This window comes from Tinamus guttatus, unplaced genomic scaffold, assembly GCF_059628265.1.
Source record: "Tinamus guttatus ecotype Peru unplaced genomic scaffold, ASM5962826v1 Tinamus_guttatus_pri_ptg000307l, whole genome shotgun sequence".
In the NCBI taxonomy this organism is placed as follows: domain Eukaryota; kingdom Metazoa; phylum Chordata; class Aves; order Tinamiformes; family Tinamidae; genus Tinamus; species Tinamus guttatus.
The window spans coordinates 1,726,673-1,740,133 of record NW_028288841.1 but is presented as its reverse complement, the minus strand read 5'-3'; the positions used below and the strand labels follow the sequence as shown (position 1 = coordinate 1,740,133).

The 13,461-nt window shown below is 53.0% G+C and overlaps 1 protein-coding gene across 1 annotated transcript; it reads right to left on the bottom strand.

The window, feature by feature from the left end:
• Window positions 1-227: 227 nt before the first annotated feature.
• LOC104581108 (SRSF protein kinase 3) lies at window positions 228-8,379 on the bottom strand. The gene is made up of 11 exons (XM_088528337.1): window positions 8,325-8,379; window positions 8,018-8,126; window positions 7,411-7,498; window positions 6,223-6,310; window positions 5,886-5,992; window positions 3,640-3,802; window positions 3,062-3,147; window positions 2,364-2,471; window positions 1,837-1,906; window positions 1,660-1,752; window positions 228-415 (listed from the first exon to the last, which is right to left on the bottom strand). Exons 1-11 carry the CDS (start codon window positions 8,377-8,379, stop codon window positions 228-230), a joined length of 1,155 nt encoding a protein of 384 aa, XP_088384463.1.
• Between the last annotated feature and the right edge of the window lie 5,082 nt (window positions 8,380-13,461).

Below are 13,461 nucleotides of genomic sequence, written 5' to 3'. Positions count from 1 at the left end.
CTGTTGAGAGCCCCGTGGAGCGCTGAGAGCCCCGGGCGGTGCCGAGAGGACCCCGGGGGGCACCGAGAGACCCCGGGGAGCGGTTGAGAGCCCTGCGGGGCACCAGGGAACCCCGGGCAGCGCTGAGGGGACCCCGGGGAGCGCCGAGAGCCCCGGGTGGCGCTGAGGGACCCCGGGTGGCGCTGAGGGGGCCGCAGGGTGCCCGCCCGCCGCAGCGGTGGCGCCGGTCAGCGGCTGGCGAGCCAGGCGTGCTGCAGGCACTGCGCCGCCGAGGCCCGTCTCTCGGGCGCGTACTCCAGCGTAGGCAGCAGGAAGCTGACAAACGGCGCGGCCTCCGCCGGCGTCCACTTGTGCCTCTCGGCCAGGATGGTGCCGAGGCTGCGCGGCAGGAGCCGGGAGATGCGCAGGAGAGCCCCTGGCCGGGAGGACACAAACACGGGCCCTGAGTGACCCTCGCAGGACAGCAGCCGCCCGCCTCAGGAGAGGCATCCAGAGCGCCCCGAAGGAGCCCGTGCTCCTCGCGCTGAGCTCCTGTGCACTGTGAGCTTCTCCTGTGCTTCCACATGCACCCCTGTTCCTCGCACATCATCTTTCCAAGCCAATCTCCCCGTTCACAAATACTTCATAGAGGATAACACGGTAAAAGTGAATAAAATGTTCCCAGAATACGCAGACATTCGTACTAGTCGTCTCTGGCTGTCTGCAGAGCACATCTGGCGATTTCAGGGCCACGTATCACTAAACACTAAGGTTTAATTTGGTTTGTGCTATGTAGCTCTGTGGGGCTCAGCAGAGTGGCACTACCGACCAAAAATCCATCCTTGTCCCTAAGCAGAACATACTGATGTATGTAAACGTAGTGATTCAGGTTAGTGAGTCACACAGAGACTGAATATAAAACAAGGGCTGTTTTTGACTCATTTCTTTTGAACGCCTTAGAAGGAATAAGCATGAACAAGGAGACTGAATGAGCGGGGAGCCGTTTGCTGAGCTGCGCTACAGTGCTACAACCCAACGGAGAGGGAAGTGCGGCTGTACTGAGACTGTAGCGCTTGCTGCTAAGTGTGGAAACGGGGAGGTAGGACGGACTAAATGGCAGGACAGGGCCATGCGATGCCTTAAAGCCAAAGACAAGGAGCTCAAGCTTCATGAGACACAGGGAGAGGACCCGGGGAGATTCAAACAGAAGAGACATTATGGTTAGGAGCAGAACACTAAATACAGGAGCCACATTTAGGGGGGGTGAAAGAAGGGTGGGAGGATACCCACCTTGTCCGTGCTCAGGTGAAATTCAGCCAGTTAACACATTCTTTTTGACTTTACTGCCATGTAGCCATTTCCTGCCCCCTATTTCCATTCTGTCTAGATCCAGAGGAGAAAGCATGGAAATCTTTTCCCTCTCTAGTATTTGCCATGAGGGTTTTTCAGGGTTTTACATTTGCATTCCTCACAGGAAAACTCCAGGATTGCGAAGGGAGAGCAAACTAGCTGTTGGGGCAGGGAATGCCACTGCACTTCATGAAGTCTCCGCTCCTCTTTTGTCCCTGCCAGTGGCCTATGTTGTTTGACATAGTTTTGGTTGTTTTCTAATGGGAGCTGAGTAGGAGTGTGTCAGAGGTCCGCAGTATTTTTAGAGGAAACTTCCCTACTCCAGTTTACCTGGTCTGCTGAAAAATTTTGTTGACTTCTTCCAGGAGAGAGCTATTTGGGGAGGAATTTTGCCCAGGAGCTCAATAATACGAGCAACATGATCTGGATGGAGGAGAGAAAACACATCTAGATGCAAAGATTATGACTCTTTTGTCAGTGAAATCAATAAAACTAATGGAGTCTTACCATCATCTCTGGAGAAATATTTCCCAGGTCGAGGATCAAATAGACACTCTCCAGTTGCCATTTCAAATGCCTAGAAGTGGAGCAGCATTGTTAATGCACTGGCTGATGTGGAGTTTTTCTTTACCATTAACTCTGACAGTACCGGTGGCAATTTCCCTTCCTATTACACAAAACCAATCCTAAGACATAGAAACACACACACTCCTTCTGTCCATACCCTGTCACTGTGAAATAACACTTTTTGCTCCTGTAGGATGAAAACCCGCATGTGCCTGATTTGTTCACGTCTATCAGTTTCCCTATACAGAGCAGGAATTGCCTTACAGCATAAGCTAATTGAAGTGAATTTTATCAGGAGCCTACATTTCTGAAATTAATGAATGCAGAAAGCCTGTTTGTCCTCCTGTGACTCAGTAACAGCAAAGAAATCTTGCTCTGCAGATAGCTGGGTAGCTGAGGCCATGCATTCCCTGGCCTGGAAATGTCAGTCATCTTCGCTGCATGCAGTGTGTGGTGTCCAATCCTACCAGGCAGCCTGTGCTCCAGATATCCGCGGGAGTGCCATAGTCTAACCCAAGAAGCACCTCCAGGGCACGGTACGGTTGCGTCTGGATCTCCTTGGAAAGAGGCTTGTACTGGAACAGAAACAAACTACGTTTGGTTAACATCCATAAAGTAAGAGCAGTATTTGTTGTCACGAGCTTTCAGCACAAGGACTGGTGACACGGAATTGAATGCACACATTACACTGTGCAGGGAACAGCACATACACGCTCAGCTCCCTTGACAGCAGGGTGAATTTATCCCCTAAAAATTCCACAGAAAACATGGTTTTGGATTTCTGGTTGTAGGGACAGTCTCCACCAATGGAGATAGTCCAGAGCCATCTGGACATGGCCCTGGGCAAGCTGCTCTAGGTGACCATCCATGAACAAAGGGGCTGGACTGAGCAATTTCCAAAGATCCCTTCCAACCTCAGCCATTCTGTGATTCTGTAGCTAACCGTGAGCCGAATAAAGGTCCAAAGTTGACAGTATCTCCAAGAGTACAGATCCCAGCTCTGAACTCGGACTGCTGAATATAACATATGCTGAAATCAGCATCTCTTTAGTGCTCTCTGAAATAGCTATTCAGCTGTGAATAGGTGGCAGCCAGCCAAGGTGTGATGGAAAGGAGCAGGTAGCGTCTCGCCTCATGTTGGAACTGAGGCTCTGAGCAGACTCACTGTCCAGCACGCACTGCCCAGGTCTGCAATCTTCACTTCTATGTTCATTAAATCACAATGTTCCAGCTGATGGCCAAGATCACCCCCTAGGTGGAAAGGACAGAGGGAATCAAGTGTTTCTCCAGACCGTCAGGTACATCACTTACTACATACATTCCTGACTTTAAAGATTTTCAGCCTTAAAGATCACGCAGCTTTGTGATGAAACCACATGTAAACCTTTCAGTGCCTGCAAACACCACAAACTACCCTGTATGTAAAGCTGTGAGGATCTGCTCTCAGGTTGTGGTGATATTATCGGCATCATGCTAAGGTTATTAACAAATACCTGATTTGTAGTTGTTCTCTGCACAAACCTACAAGCAACATCACATTTATGCAGGCAACTTGAGATGTTTGTGTTAAGCAGAGAGAGAAGAGAACTGCCACCATGAATTGCCACCATGAACCGCCGGCCACTGCAGGAGTGGTGAGCTTTTTTATTTCATAAATTATATCTCCCTAGCTGCCTCTGAGTTTCACTCCTAGTAATAAGCTTTTAAGTCTCTTTTTTGGTTCAGCAAATCTGTACTGCTTACCTGGTCCCTTTAGCCCCACATCTGTTCTCTGGCTACAGTCGACAACATCAGGTAGAAACTTTTGGAGAGTCCTGTCCCCTGCGTACAGCAGAATGTTCTCTGGCTTGATGTCTGTATGAATAATCCGACAGCGTTTGTGCAGGAAGTGCAGGCCTGCTAGCACCTGAGCAACACAGAGAATAATTCACATTAATGACATGAAGGTCTCCCCTTTCTCCCACCCCAAACAGCCTTTAGTGCTGTCAGAGCAGAGTCCACCACAACGGGTGTGTGATCTGTGGAGGTTCTGGTGTGGGGGAAAGATGACACTGGTGATGATAACTTCATACAATAAGTTATTTTTGCATAATGGATCCTCAATATTAACTTGGAGTTGCACCCAAAACGGTGTCGTGGGTCAGGGTTCCTGTGGGAGCCCACGCAGGTGGCCTCATCTCAAGGCTCAACAGGAGTAGCTGCCACTGGACCTATGGATTCAGCGTGGTAAGCGATACGGAGCCTGTAGATCCCAGCAGTGAAGGGGTGTATTTGGAGGATGCAGAAATGACACTCAGCCAGAAGGAGGTGAGAAAATCCACAGATGTCAGCATGGATGGACAAGGCTGGAGAATTAACAAGTATATGCAAAAGGCTGCAGTCTTACAGAAGACAGGAGCAGGGGAGGTATTATGGTCACAACTCCGACTTATCTCCTGAATATCCACTTCTTGCTGGTTGGCTCTGGCATCCTTGCATCCCTGTTACTAGTGCATTATTGCTGGGCTGGAAGTTGGGACTTAGAAAACATTGGACATGATGGGGACGGTGGTTCTGCCTCCTAAGTGATCCCATCGCACAAGCAAACAAAAGGAGATGAAGCACAGCCCAGACAGCAGGAGCGAGAGACGATGAGTGATTACGTGTAGGGAAGAATTCAGGGTCCATGTAGGGAAAGGAAAGCTCCCGATGGAGCAGGGAGAGCTGGGCTTGTCACGGGGGAGAGATAAACAGTGCAGATGAGAGAGAAACATTCACTCTTGGAAATCAATAATAGCAAAAAGACTACTGGGAGAAGATTTTTTTTTTTACGCTCTGGTCAGTCATAGAGTGCTGGCAAATTTTCTGTGCATTATCAAAATCTATTCTGGGATGAATACCAGCCCCAGGGAAATACCAACCTTAAATGGTAACTGTGAGACACAAGGAAAGATTTAAATAGCTAAAATGGAACGAATCAGAAGTAAATACTGCCCCAGTGCTGATCTGAAGGGAAAAAGCAAAAGGTTTTGAGATTTTACAGTTTAAGCAGATGAGTGAGCTCATTCTTAGTGCCTGTAGAAGAGCAGAGGAATCGAAGGAGCAAATCTTGGTCTTAACAAGCCAGCGGACTTCTAATAAATCTCAGCATTAGAGGCAAAATATAATTTTAACTACTCCGAGGCCTTACTGAGGTTTCCCATTCCTTAGCTGTCCATGGACAACGCACAAGAAACTCGGTTTCTGTGATCTGTTTGATCAGCGTGCCACATCCTTCCAGGGGCTGGAGGAAGGGTTGGCTCCGAGCAGGAAAACCTCAACATGGGTGGAGGACCAGCCAACTGAACCAGCTATTTACAAAGCTCTGGAACGAAGTCATCCATGAGACAGACCTCTAGCAGCCTTCACTAATGCTGTGTGGAAAGCTATAGGGGAGCTATAGGGCCCTGCCTATGTCAGTGCCGCTCACGACTGGATGCGGAGACAAATTCCAGCAGTCCGGCGTCGCTGCAGGAAGGGCAGAGGTGCCTATGCTTTGCCAACGAGAAACATAGCTATGGAAGGCTGTTTGTCCCCCTGCTTCTGCAGCGTGGCAGAACTGATCCCAAGAAAAATGCAGTGATTACTGAGACATGAACAGAACTGCTGTCTCTGAACGCCCAGTGCAGGGCTGCAGCTACTGGCCCTTCACGTTGGTGGTCCTGACTCCTTTCCAAACCCGAGCAGGCTACAGGCGTAGCTAGTGATGAACAGTGCGCCTGTGTTAATGGGAACATGTTGAGTTCCCACTCTGTGTTTTATTTCTTTTCTTAAACATTTTCTCTCCGTATACCCCAAAGAATTTTCCTTACAAGCTGCATGCCTTGGGAGCTGACTCAGCGTCGTGCCTTTTTCTGCAAACGGAATCACACGGGAGCTCATGGCAGGTGGCCCCGCGCTGAACACAGCAGTGTGACCCCTGCCCAACCAGTCCCTCGGTGCCGTCACCTGCTTACGAGCCAAGTTCTCACCTGTTGTAAAGATTTCTTCACAAAAGGCAAAGGAAGGCCCTGGGCTGCATAGTTACCCATCAGACTTCTCAGAGAAGGACCCAGTGCTTCGAATACCAAGCACATATGTGGGAAAGAGTCATGGATCCACTAACAGGGAGAAGATGCCACCTCTACCCTTTTGCCCTTCACCAGCGTGGCCAAATACCTCCTTATTCCACCTGCCCCCACCGCCCACTTCCACGTGCCCAGGTCCAGCTGCTGCTCGGCTCTTCCTCATGAGACCACAACTTTTGGCTTTACACCATCGTGGGAGCTCGCCAAGACCGTGCCCACCCCGAGCTGAGCAGAAGGATATGGAAGCCGTTCTCTCCCATCATTCTGAAGTCGTCTAATAAACAGATGATGTTTTCTCCTGCCCGGTCCTTCTTCTTCATACTGCCCACCTGGAGGGAGGATGCCAAGAAAGCTGCCGTTAGAGATGTACCAGGACATCGTGCATCAGCGCTGCACGTCTGTGCCGTGGGTTACACTGTGAGTTTGCTCCCACAGGACTCTGATGCTGCTACCGCAGGGAGTACTTTTGTACTGATGGAAATGGCCCTGGGAAGCAGCTGTGTTCTGTTGAGTAGGAGGAGTGTCTTTCAGAGAAAAAAATGATTAAATTTCAGAGAGAATCATAATGAATTAAGGGCAAGGCCTGGTCTCTGCCCCTTATTATGCTGATGTGCAGAAAAGCACCCCTTTGATTGCATTAAATTAGTGCCACTTGGTACATATTCTTGCATCACTGCCCCATGTCCCTTTGGACATGGCCTGCAGATTTGCAGGTGCAAACTGCACCTTTCCTATACCTGTCAGAAAAAGGCCTCTCAGTAATTTGTAATGCAAAATTTAATTACTTTTTCATATAAAGCTGATGTAACTTCTTATTTAGGCAAACTTTAAGAATTGTAACCATGAGCTTTCTAGAACTAGCAGGTCAAGCTACCTTCAAAGGCAAGTAGCTGAAACCCAGATACATGCCAGAGCCATTGGCAAAGGCAGAAGGAACTTTCCTGAGTTTAGATGTTTATTATATTTTGCTACATGCTACTTTTTTTTTTTCAGTTGTCTCCATTTACTTCACTACCTGTTGTGACAGGAATAACCATCTGATCTGGGAACGGCACAGAGACAGTGGAAACATTCCCAGCTCCCTGGACTTGACCTCCTGGTTTTTCCCTGTTGAGTAACCAGCCTGTATTCCTGCAGGTTCCTCCTGCTCACTGCATTTTCCTCCTGCTTACTGGATTCCTTTCTCAGCTGAAAGGAATGGGCCTATGGGCCAAGCAATGCACAACCAACCATGCCAGCACAACAGGAAGGAGAAGTTGGCCATTTCAGAGGCCGGTGCTGAATGAAGGCAATTTATATCAAAAAAATCATGTTTTTTTTGTTGTTGCTGTTCTCCACCTCAGTCTGACACCTGGAAGGAGAAGGATGGTGAAGCTGCTACCCAGATTTGAACTCAGGGGCCATTCCCATGGTGAAAGAACATACATACACATCGGAGGAGCGCGACCTCGTCCTGGGCAGCCTCAGCGAAGCTTTGCCCGCTCCTGGGGACCTTCACAGCTACGTGTTTCTTCCTCCTATGAGATGAATCAGAGCTGCATGCCAGTGCACGCCAGTGCAGCGCCAAGCAGCAACACCTCTCCTTCTCCCAGACACCCTGCCCCGGGCTCTACCCTGCTGTGAGCAGCCTTGCTTTCACCTGAGCCACGACGGACCATGTGCATCTCTCCTGGTGATGCTGCTGGCATCTTGCAGCGTAGCTGAGCCAGGGAGCAAAGAAAGACCAGATGGTAAAAGGCAGAGCATGGATACTGCAGGGTCTGACCTCTTCTGAGCAAGAGCAAAGGTGCAGCAGGAGCTGATCCCACCTAATTTATGTTCTCCAGTTTCTGGGGAGCAACTGTGCTATCTGCCACCCACTGATCGTGCTGCCTGTTCGCCCCCGCTCCGGTCACTGCAGTCCTCCTTGGGAGCTCCCACGCACCGAAGCGCTCGGAGCTGATGCAGCCCTGGGCAGGCTGCTGCGCTCGGCTGCCTGCCCACGAGGAGGGCAGCACCCCCTTCCTGCAGCCCCCAAAACGTGCTCAGCCCCTCACCTCATGTCGTGGCACAGCCAAACCGTGGCAAAGGCCCCGCAGCCCAGCTTGTGCAGAGCCTGGTATCTCATGTTGAACACCTCTCCTTCTTGTGCTGGGTGGTGCCCTCCTGTGGGGACATGGCCAGAAGGACACGTTACTAGCACGTCTTTAAATGCCATGAGACTCAAGGAGCAACTCATGAGAGTTGTCCCCGCAGCGGCTGGGTATCCCAGAGGAATGGCCAGACAGGTCACCAGTGGCCTCCTGTGGTCTGGGAAGAGCCTGGCACAATCTTGGCTCTGGAGTCGCACATTGGAGAACTGACCTGTGCGCTTCGCTGCGGGCACCTCCTCCTGCACCCGCTCCTGCTCTTCCATCATTGCAGCAGGTCCTGGTCCAGGGGACAGGTGGCAGAGGGGAACCAGGGCTTGGTGTGCAGGCGGTGCAGTCTTCAGCATTTCACTCCTTTAAACAGAGGTAGGTAGCTGCAGAGCAGCCCTTAATTCCTACTACAGGGCACGCGCGTTGGTATGCATCGCTCCTCCCCTCCGCCCCGTTCCTTTCCATCTGCTTTGCCAAAACCTGGAGCAGTGCTGCTGCAAACACTCCTGGCACTTTGGAGAGGTTAGAGATTATTTTAGGAGTTCAGAAGAGGAAAGCTGGCAGGCTGGGCTCAAGCAGGGCTCCTGGCTGCGTGCGGCTGGGCCAGCCCAGCAGGACTCTCAGGTTTCCTAGTGCCTCGTGTGGATTTTCAGGGCTTAGCAGGGCCTGGAGCGCTCTGCTCCCCGACTCCTGCCCAGCTGGGATGAGCGAGCTCCGCGTGCTCGCTGCCAGCAGGAACCTCCCACTGGCATTAAACAGAGTCCCTGCTTCAGAAGCGGCGGCGCTGCAAATCTCTGCAGCCTCCCCGGGGCCAGCGCGGGTGACCAACAGCCTGTGACCCCCTAGGAAGAGGCTGGGGCCAGGGGACGTTATCCCGTGTTTGTTACTATGGCAGCAAAAAGGTACAAACAGAGTCAGCTTAGACGGACTGATGCAACTGCTACCCCCTGCCAGCGCCTGTGTAGAAGTGGCTGAAGCAGGGGGGTCACCTGAAACAACACCCCCGGAGCCCGCGTTGCTGATGGAAATACTGATGCAAGCGGCCACTGCTTGGGGACTCCCAGCCCAGCATTTCATAATGTGGAAATGTCACTTGCTTCATGGCCTGCCCTTCAGATTAACGTGCCTTGCTAGGGCTTATGACACGTGATAATTGAGTAGACCATTAGCACGGGTGGAAATATTGACCTTTAAATCTTTCAGAATCAGCGCACTAAAGCGAGTGGCTTGTCTGCACAGGGCGCGTTGCTGCCGGCGGTGGGAGCAGCTCGAAGGGGAGTTGTTTTGGGGCAGCAGTGCCTGCCAGGGCGCGCTCCCTCTTCCGACACACGACTTCCTCCTAAGACTGGGAATTCTTTGCATATCCTGCTACGCCTTTCTCAGTACAGCGACTGAGATGTGGTCTGTCTTTGGGGCTACTTAAGGGCCAGGTTGTGCTTGAGACTCTGTTTCTGCCGGGGATGCCAGGAGTGCTGGAGCTGGCATTGCTCCATTTACCCCAGCTTGTACGGTGTGAAAGGAGCTCCAAGTGCCTCTCCCTGCTTGAATTCTCCTTGTCCTCTAGTCATGGCACTTACGAGTGTTCAGAACTTGCATCATTTAGGCATAAATTTCTGGGCTGCTGCCGCTCTTTATGGCCAGTCTCTTTGGCATTTGCCCTGTCTATGACACTTGGGTGAAATCAGCAGAATTCCCCTTGTTCGTGAGCAGTCTCCGCATATCAACACCCCTGCGAGCCACTGCACCACCACAATATGCCAAGACCTGTTCGCTCCCAGCTTCACAGATTTGGGCATGTTGTTAGGGAGAACCGTGAGGGCTGGTCTGAGATCTGAACAACAACGTTAGAGATCTCATTTCTAACATCACTCACCATTCATCTACCAAAGGGAAGTCTAAGAAAGTATCTGAATGGCAGTTGAACAACTTCTTTCTTAGACAGATTTTTTGGGAAAATTGGAATTTTTGGCAGGAAAACAGTACTATTATGATGCAGTGTTTAGGACAGAAAGTCAGGCTCATTTAGCATAAAACACTTTCTAGCTCAGGCTGATTGAGCTTTTGAACTCGCTGTGGTTCCCACATCCCCTCTCGCAGCTGAGAGCCAGTCAGGCCCTTCCTCAGACGTGTGGGACTCCACGGAGGTGAAGAGCCCACCGTAGTTACATGACACACCGGGATAAGCAAGGAGTGTTGCTATGCAACTTGCTGTAGAAGAGCCAAGCACATTTTTCCAAGCTTTGTAATGAAAGACAATTAATAATGTTTTTAAAGACTTCATCACTTTATGTCTTTTTTTTTTTTTTTTTAATAAAAGCTACATCATGCAGGACCTGCTGGTTTGCTGCAGGTGCAGACCAGGTCAGAAAGCCTCATCCAGCCTGGGAACACGTTGGTGCTGCCTCATGCACAAGAGCTACAGGTAGGGAGCAGTGCGTCACTCTGTGGGGTGGCATGAAGGACCTGGTCTGCCCCGTGCCCAGAGGGCCCGAGGGGCTCCCCCGCTACCAGCCCTGCTTGCACTGCCTGCACCTTCCCTTTCAGCCCACCCGCCCGGGCATGGGGAGCTGCAGGGCTCACCAGAGCTCCACGTGCCGTGAGCCCGTGCGTCAGCAGAGCCCTGCAAGCCACGGCCTGGGGAGCGCTCGCTGAACGCAGCATCCCTGCAAGCTGCAACGTGCCCCTCCAAACCAACCCCGGCCGCCCTTTGCAGACCTACCGTGCAGCAGCTCGCAGCAGCCGAGCACGCGGCGCCGCCTGCGACCCGGCTCATGCTGGAGCTCCAGGAAGCAAAGTCCAGCTGGTCCCGCTCTGCTTTCGGTCTGCGCTGCCTGGGAGGGGTGTCCTTGAGTAGACCGGAGTCTCCTGCATCGCTGGATAGACGCCGTGGGGAACGGGACGGGGTATCGGATCACAGCACTGGAACAACCTTGGCTTCGGGAGAGCTGGGAGACCCAGGACAGCTGCAGTGGATTCGTTTTCCTGCCAGGCTCTCTCTGCACCTGTCTGAGCAGCTCCCTGCCTCCCCTCCACTCCCCTCGCAGGTCTGTCAGGCTGCTGCGACCTCCGCAGTCTCCACAGCAACTATTTATAGAGGGAAATTCAGAGCTCTGCTAGGATGGAAGCAGAAAGATCCTTCCCTGCCGCTGCAGCGTCCCTGGAACCAGGAACCGTGGGGCGGCCTGGCAGCTCCCGCAGCCCTTGGCAGGGCTCCGGGCAGGATCGCTCCCGGGACACCCTCTCCTGCCCCTGCCCGGCCCAGCGGTCCCCATGAGCGCCTGGCAGCACGGACGGGCTCCCCCAGGCCACGCTCACCGTGCCGAGGCGCTTGGGCCTCCCCAGCAGCTCCCGGCACGCTGCCCAACACCGCATGGTGCTGCGGCCGCGAACCCCCCTTCCCACTGCCCCCTTCTCCTGGGGCCGGTCCAATGCGCCGGGCGGCTGCTCGAGGACGCGGCCTTGAAGCTGCTGCCGCTGCTCGCTGAGGTAAAGGAGGTTCCAGGGCCTGCAGGACAGCGACATCTCGCTGCATCTGCTTCCCGCTCAGCCCCTCCTGGGCTAGCAAGGCAGGGCCCAGTTTTCCACACACACAGTGGGGCTTTGGCCAGGCCACGCAAGGGCTTCAACGTGGAGGCCGCTGCCGGCAGCGTCGGCCCCGCGGCCGGAGGAGCGGGAAGCGGCGGGAGCAGCGTCCTCCCCACAGCCGCGCGGGACCAGGCGCCACGGCCCAGGCCCTGCTGTGATGCGAACGGCCGCGCGCACCAAAATCACTTCACGCTTTTGCCCTGCTGCTGCTGCCGCCTCGCACAGCCCCGGTGCGTCCTGCACCGTCCCCCTCGCTGGGGCCCTCGTGCTGCGCGGCTCAGGTTTCTGCCGCAGAGACTGATGGCTGCCCCTGAAGGGAAGGGTTAACCTGCTGCCAAAAGGGAATCCGTGCCATGTGGGGCGCCTCTCTCCTTCCTCGTGCCCCGTCCGCTCACCTGCCTGCCCCGGCACTAAAAATACCAGCGGCTGCGGTGGGATGAGCGGGCAGGGCCGGCTGGCGCCCGCGTCGATGCCCCTGGCAGGTCGTGCAAGCGGAGGAGCAGACGGTCTCCAGGACCTGCTAGCAAAGGACGGAGGGAAAGAGTTTTTGGCTGTCTCCAAGAGCCTGGAGGCAGCTGAGACCCCTGACCCTGCTGCTAGGGAAAGCCAAGGGTGGCAGGGAGAAGACCTAGTGCTACAGCCCCAAAGTCTCAAATTAGGAACAGGCAGGAGGTTGGGGTGGCGAGGGGAGAGAAGAAAAGAAACCCGGAGGTAGCCGAGCAGAGGTCTTTGGTTTAGGAATTAAGTTGTCAAGCTTCATTAGGAAGAGCAGCTCGTTACTGCGGCAGACGGCAGCGGCTAACACAAACCACAGCACGAGCAGCCCCAGCTCCTGCCCCTGCACGCGCAGCCAGCGCTGCAACGCGCCCCAGCAGCCCCAGAAGCTCCCGGGGGCTCCCGCAGGCTCCTCAGAGAGGGCCCTCGGGGCTGGAGACTCAGCCAGCGCCAAAAAAAGCAGCTGGGGCTGTCACTGAGCTGTGGAAAGAGCAGAAGTGTCACGGACCTGCACACGGGAAGACCCCGGCACGCGGAGGAGCCATCGCACACGGTTGCCGCAAGGCAAAGGCAGTGGCCATCGTGGAGCCGCCGGAGGGGCCGGGAGAGGGAAAACCCCGCGCTCCGGGCACACGTCCGCGGCCCTGGTGCCTCCAAGGAGCCGACACTGGAGAGCAGAAGATGTGAACAGACCATCAACAGCTGCAGCATGGGGCAACACAAGCATGACACTGGGGCTGTATATTAAAATTTATTGAATTATTGTGTAAGAATTCTCTTTATTAAAATCATTTGGACTCTAAACTGATTATTTACAGACAAAACCTCTTATATCACCAATAGATTCCTACATCTCAGAACAGTATCTACAAACAGTTATTACACTATGTAACAAAATTCATTTTTTTTTCAAGCTTTTTATATTAATTATTAATTCCAAATTGAGAAAGACAGTACCTCAGGTGCATGGAGCAGAACTCAAGATGTGGCAGGGCATAAACGCAGGTCAGGCCAGACCACGACGGAGGGAGAGACACCAAGTTACAGGAGCAGGGGAGGATACAGCCATGGGGACAGAGCACTACAGAAAGGAAGGACAGAGCAAACACAGTGGCTGCTCTGGAAACCAGAAGAATCGTCCCAACGAGAAAGGCACCAAAAAAAAAAAAAAAAAAAAAAAAAAAAAAAAAAAAAGCATTTCACTGCAACTGGGACAAACCTTGAAAAAGAAACAGCGTTCCATTGAGGCTGCAGGATCCAAGAACCCCCCTCATTTTCAA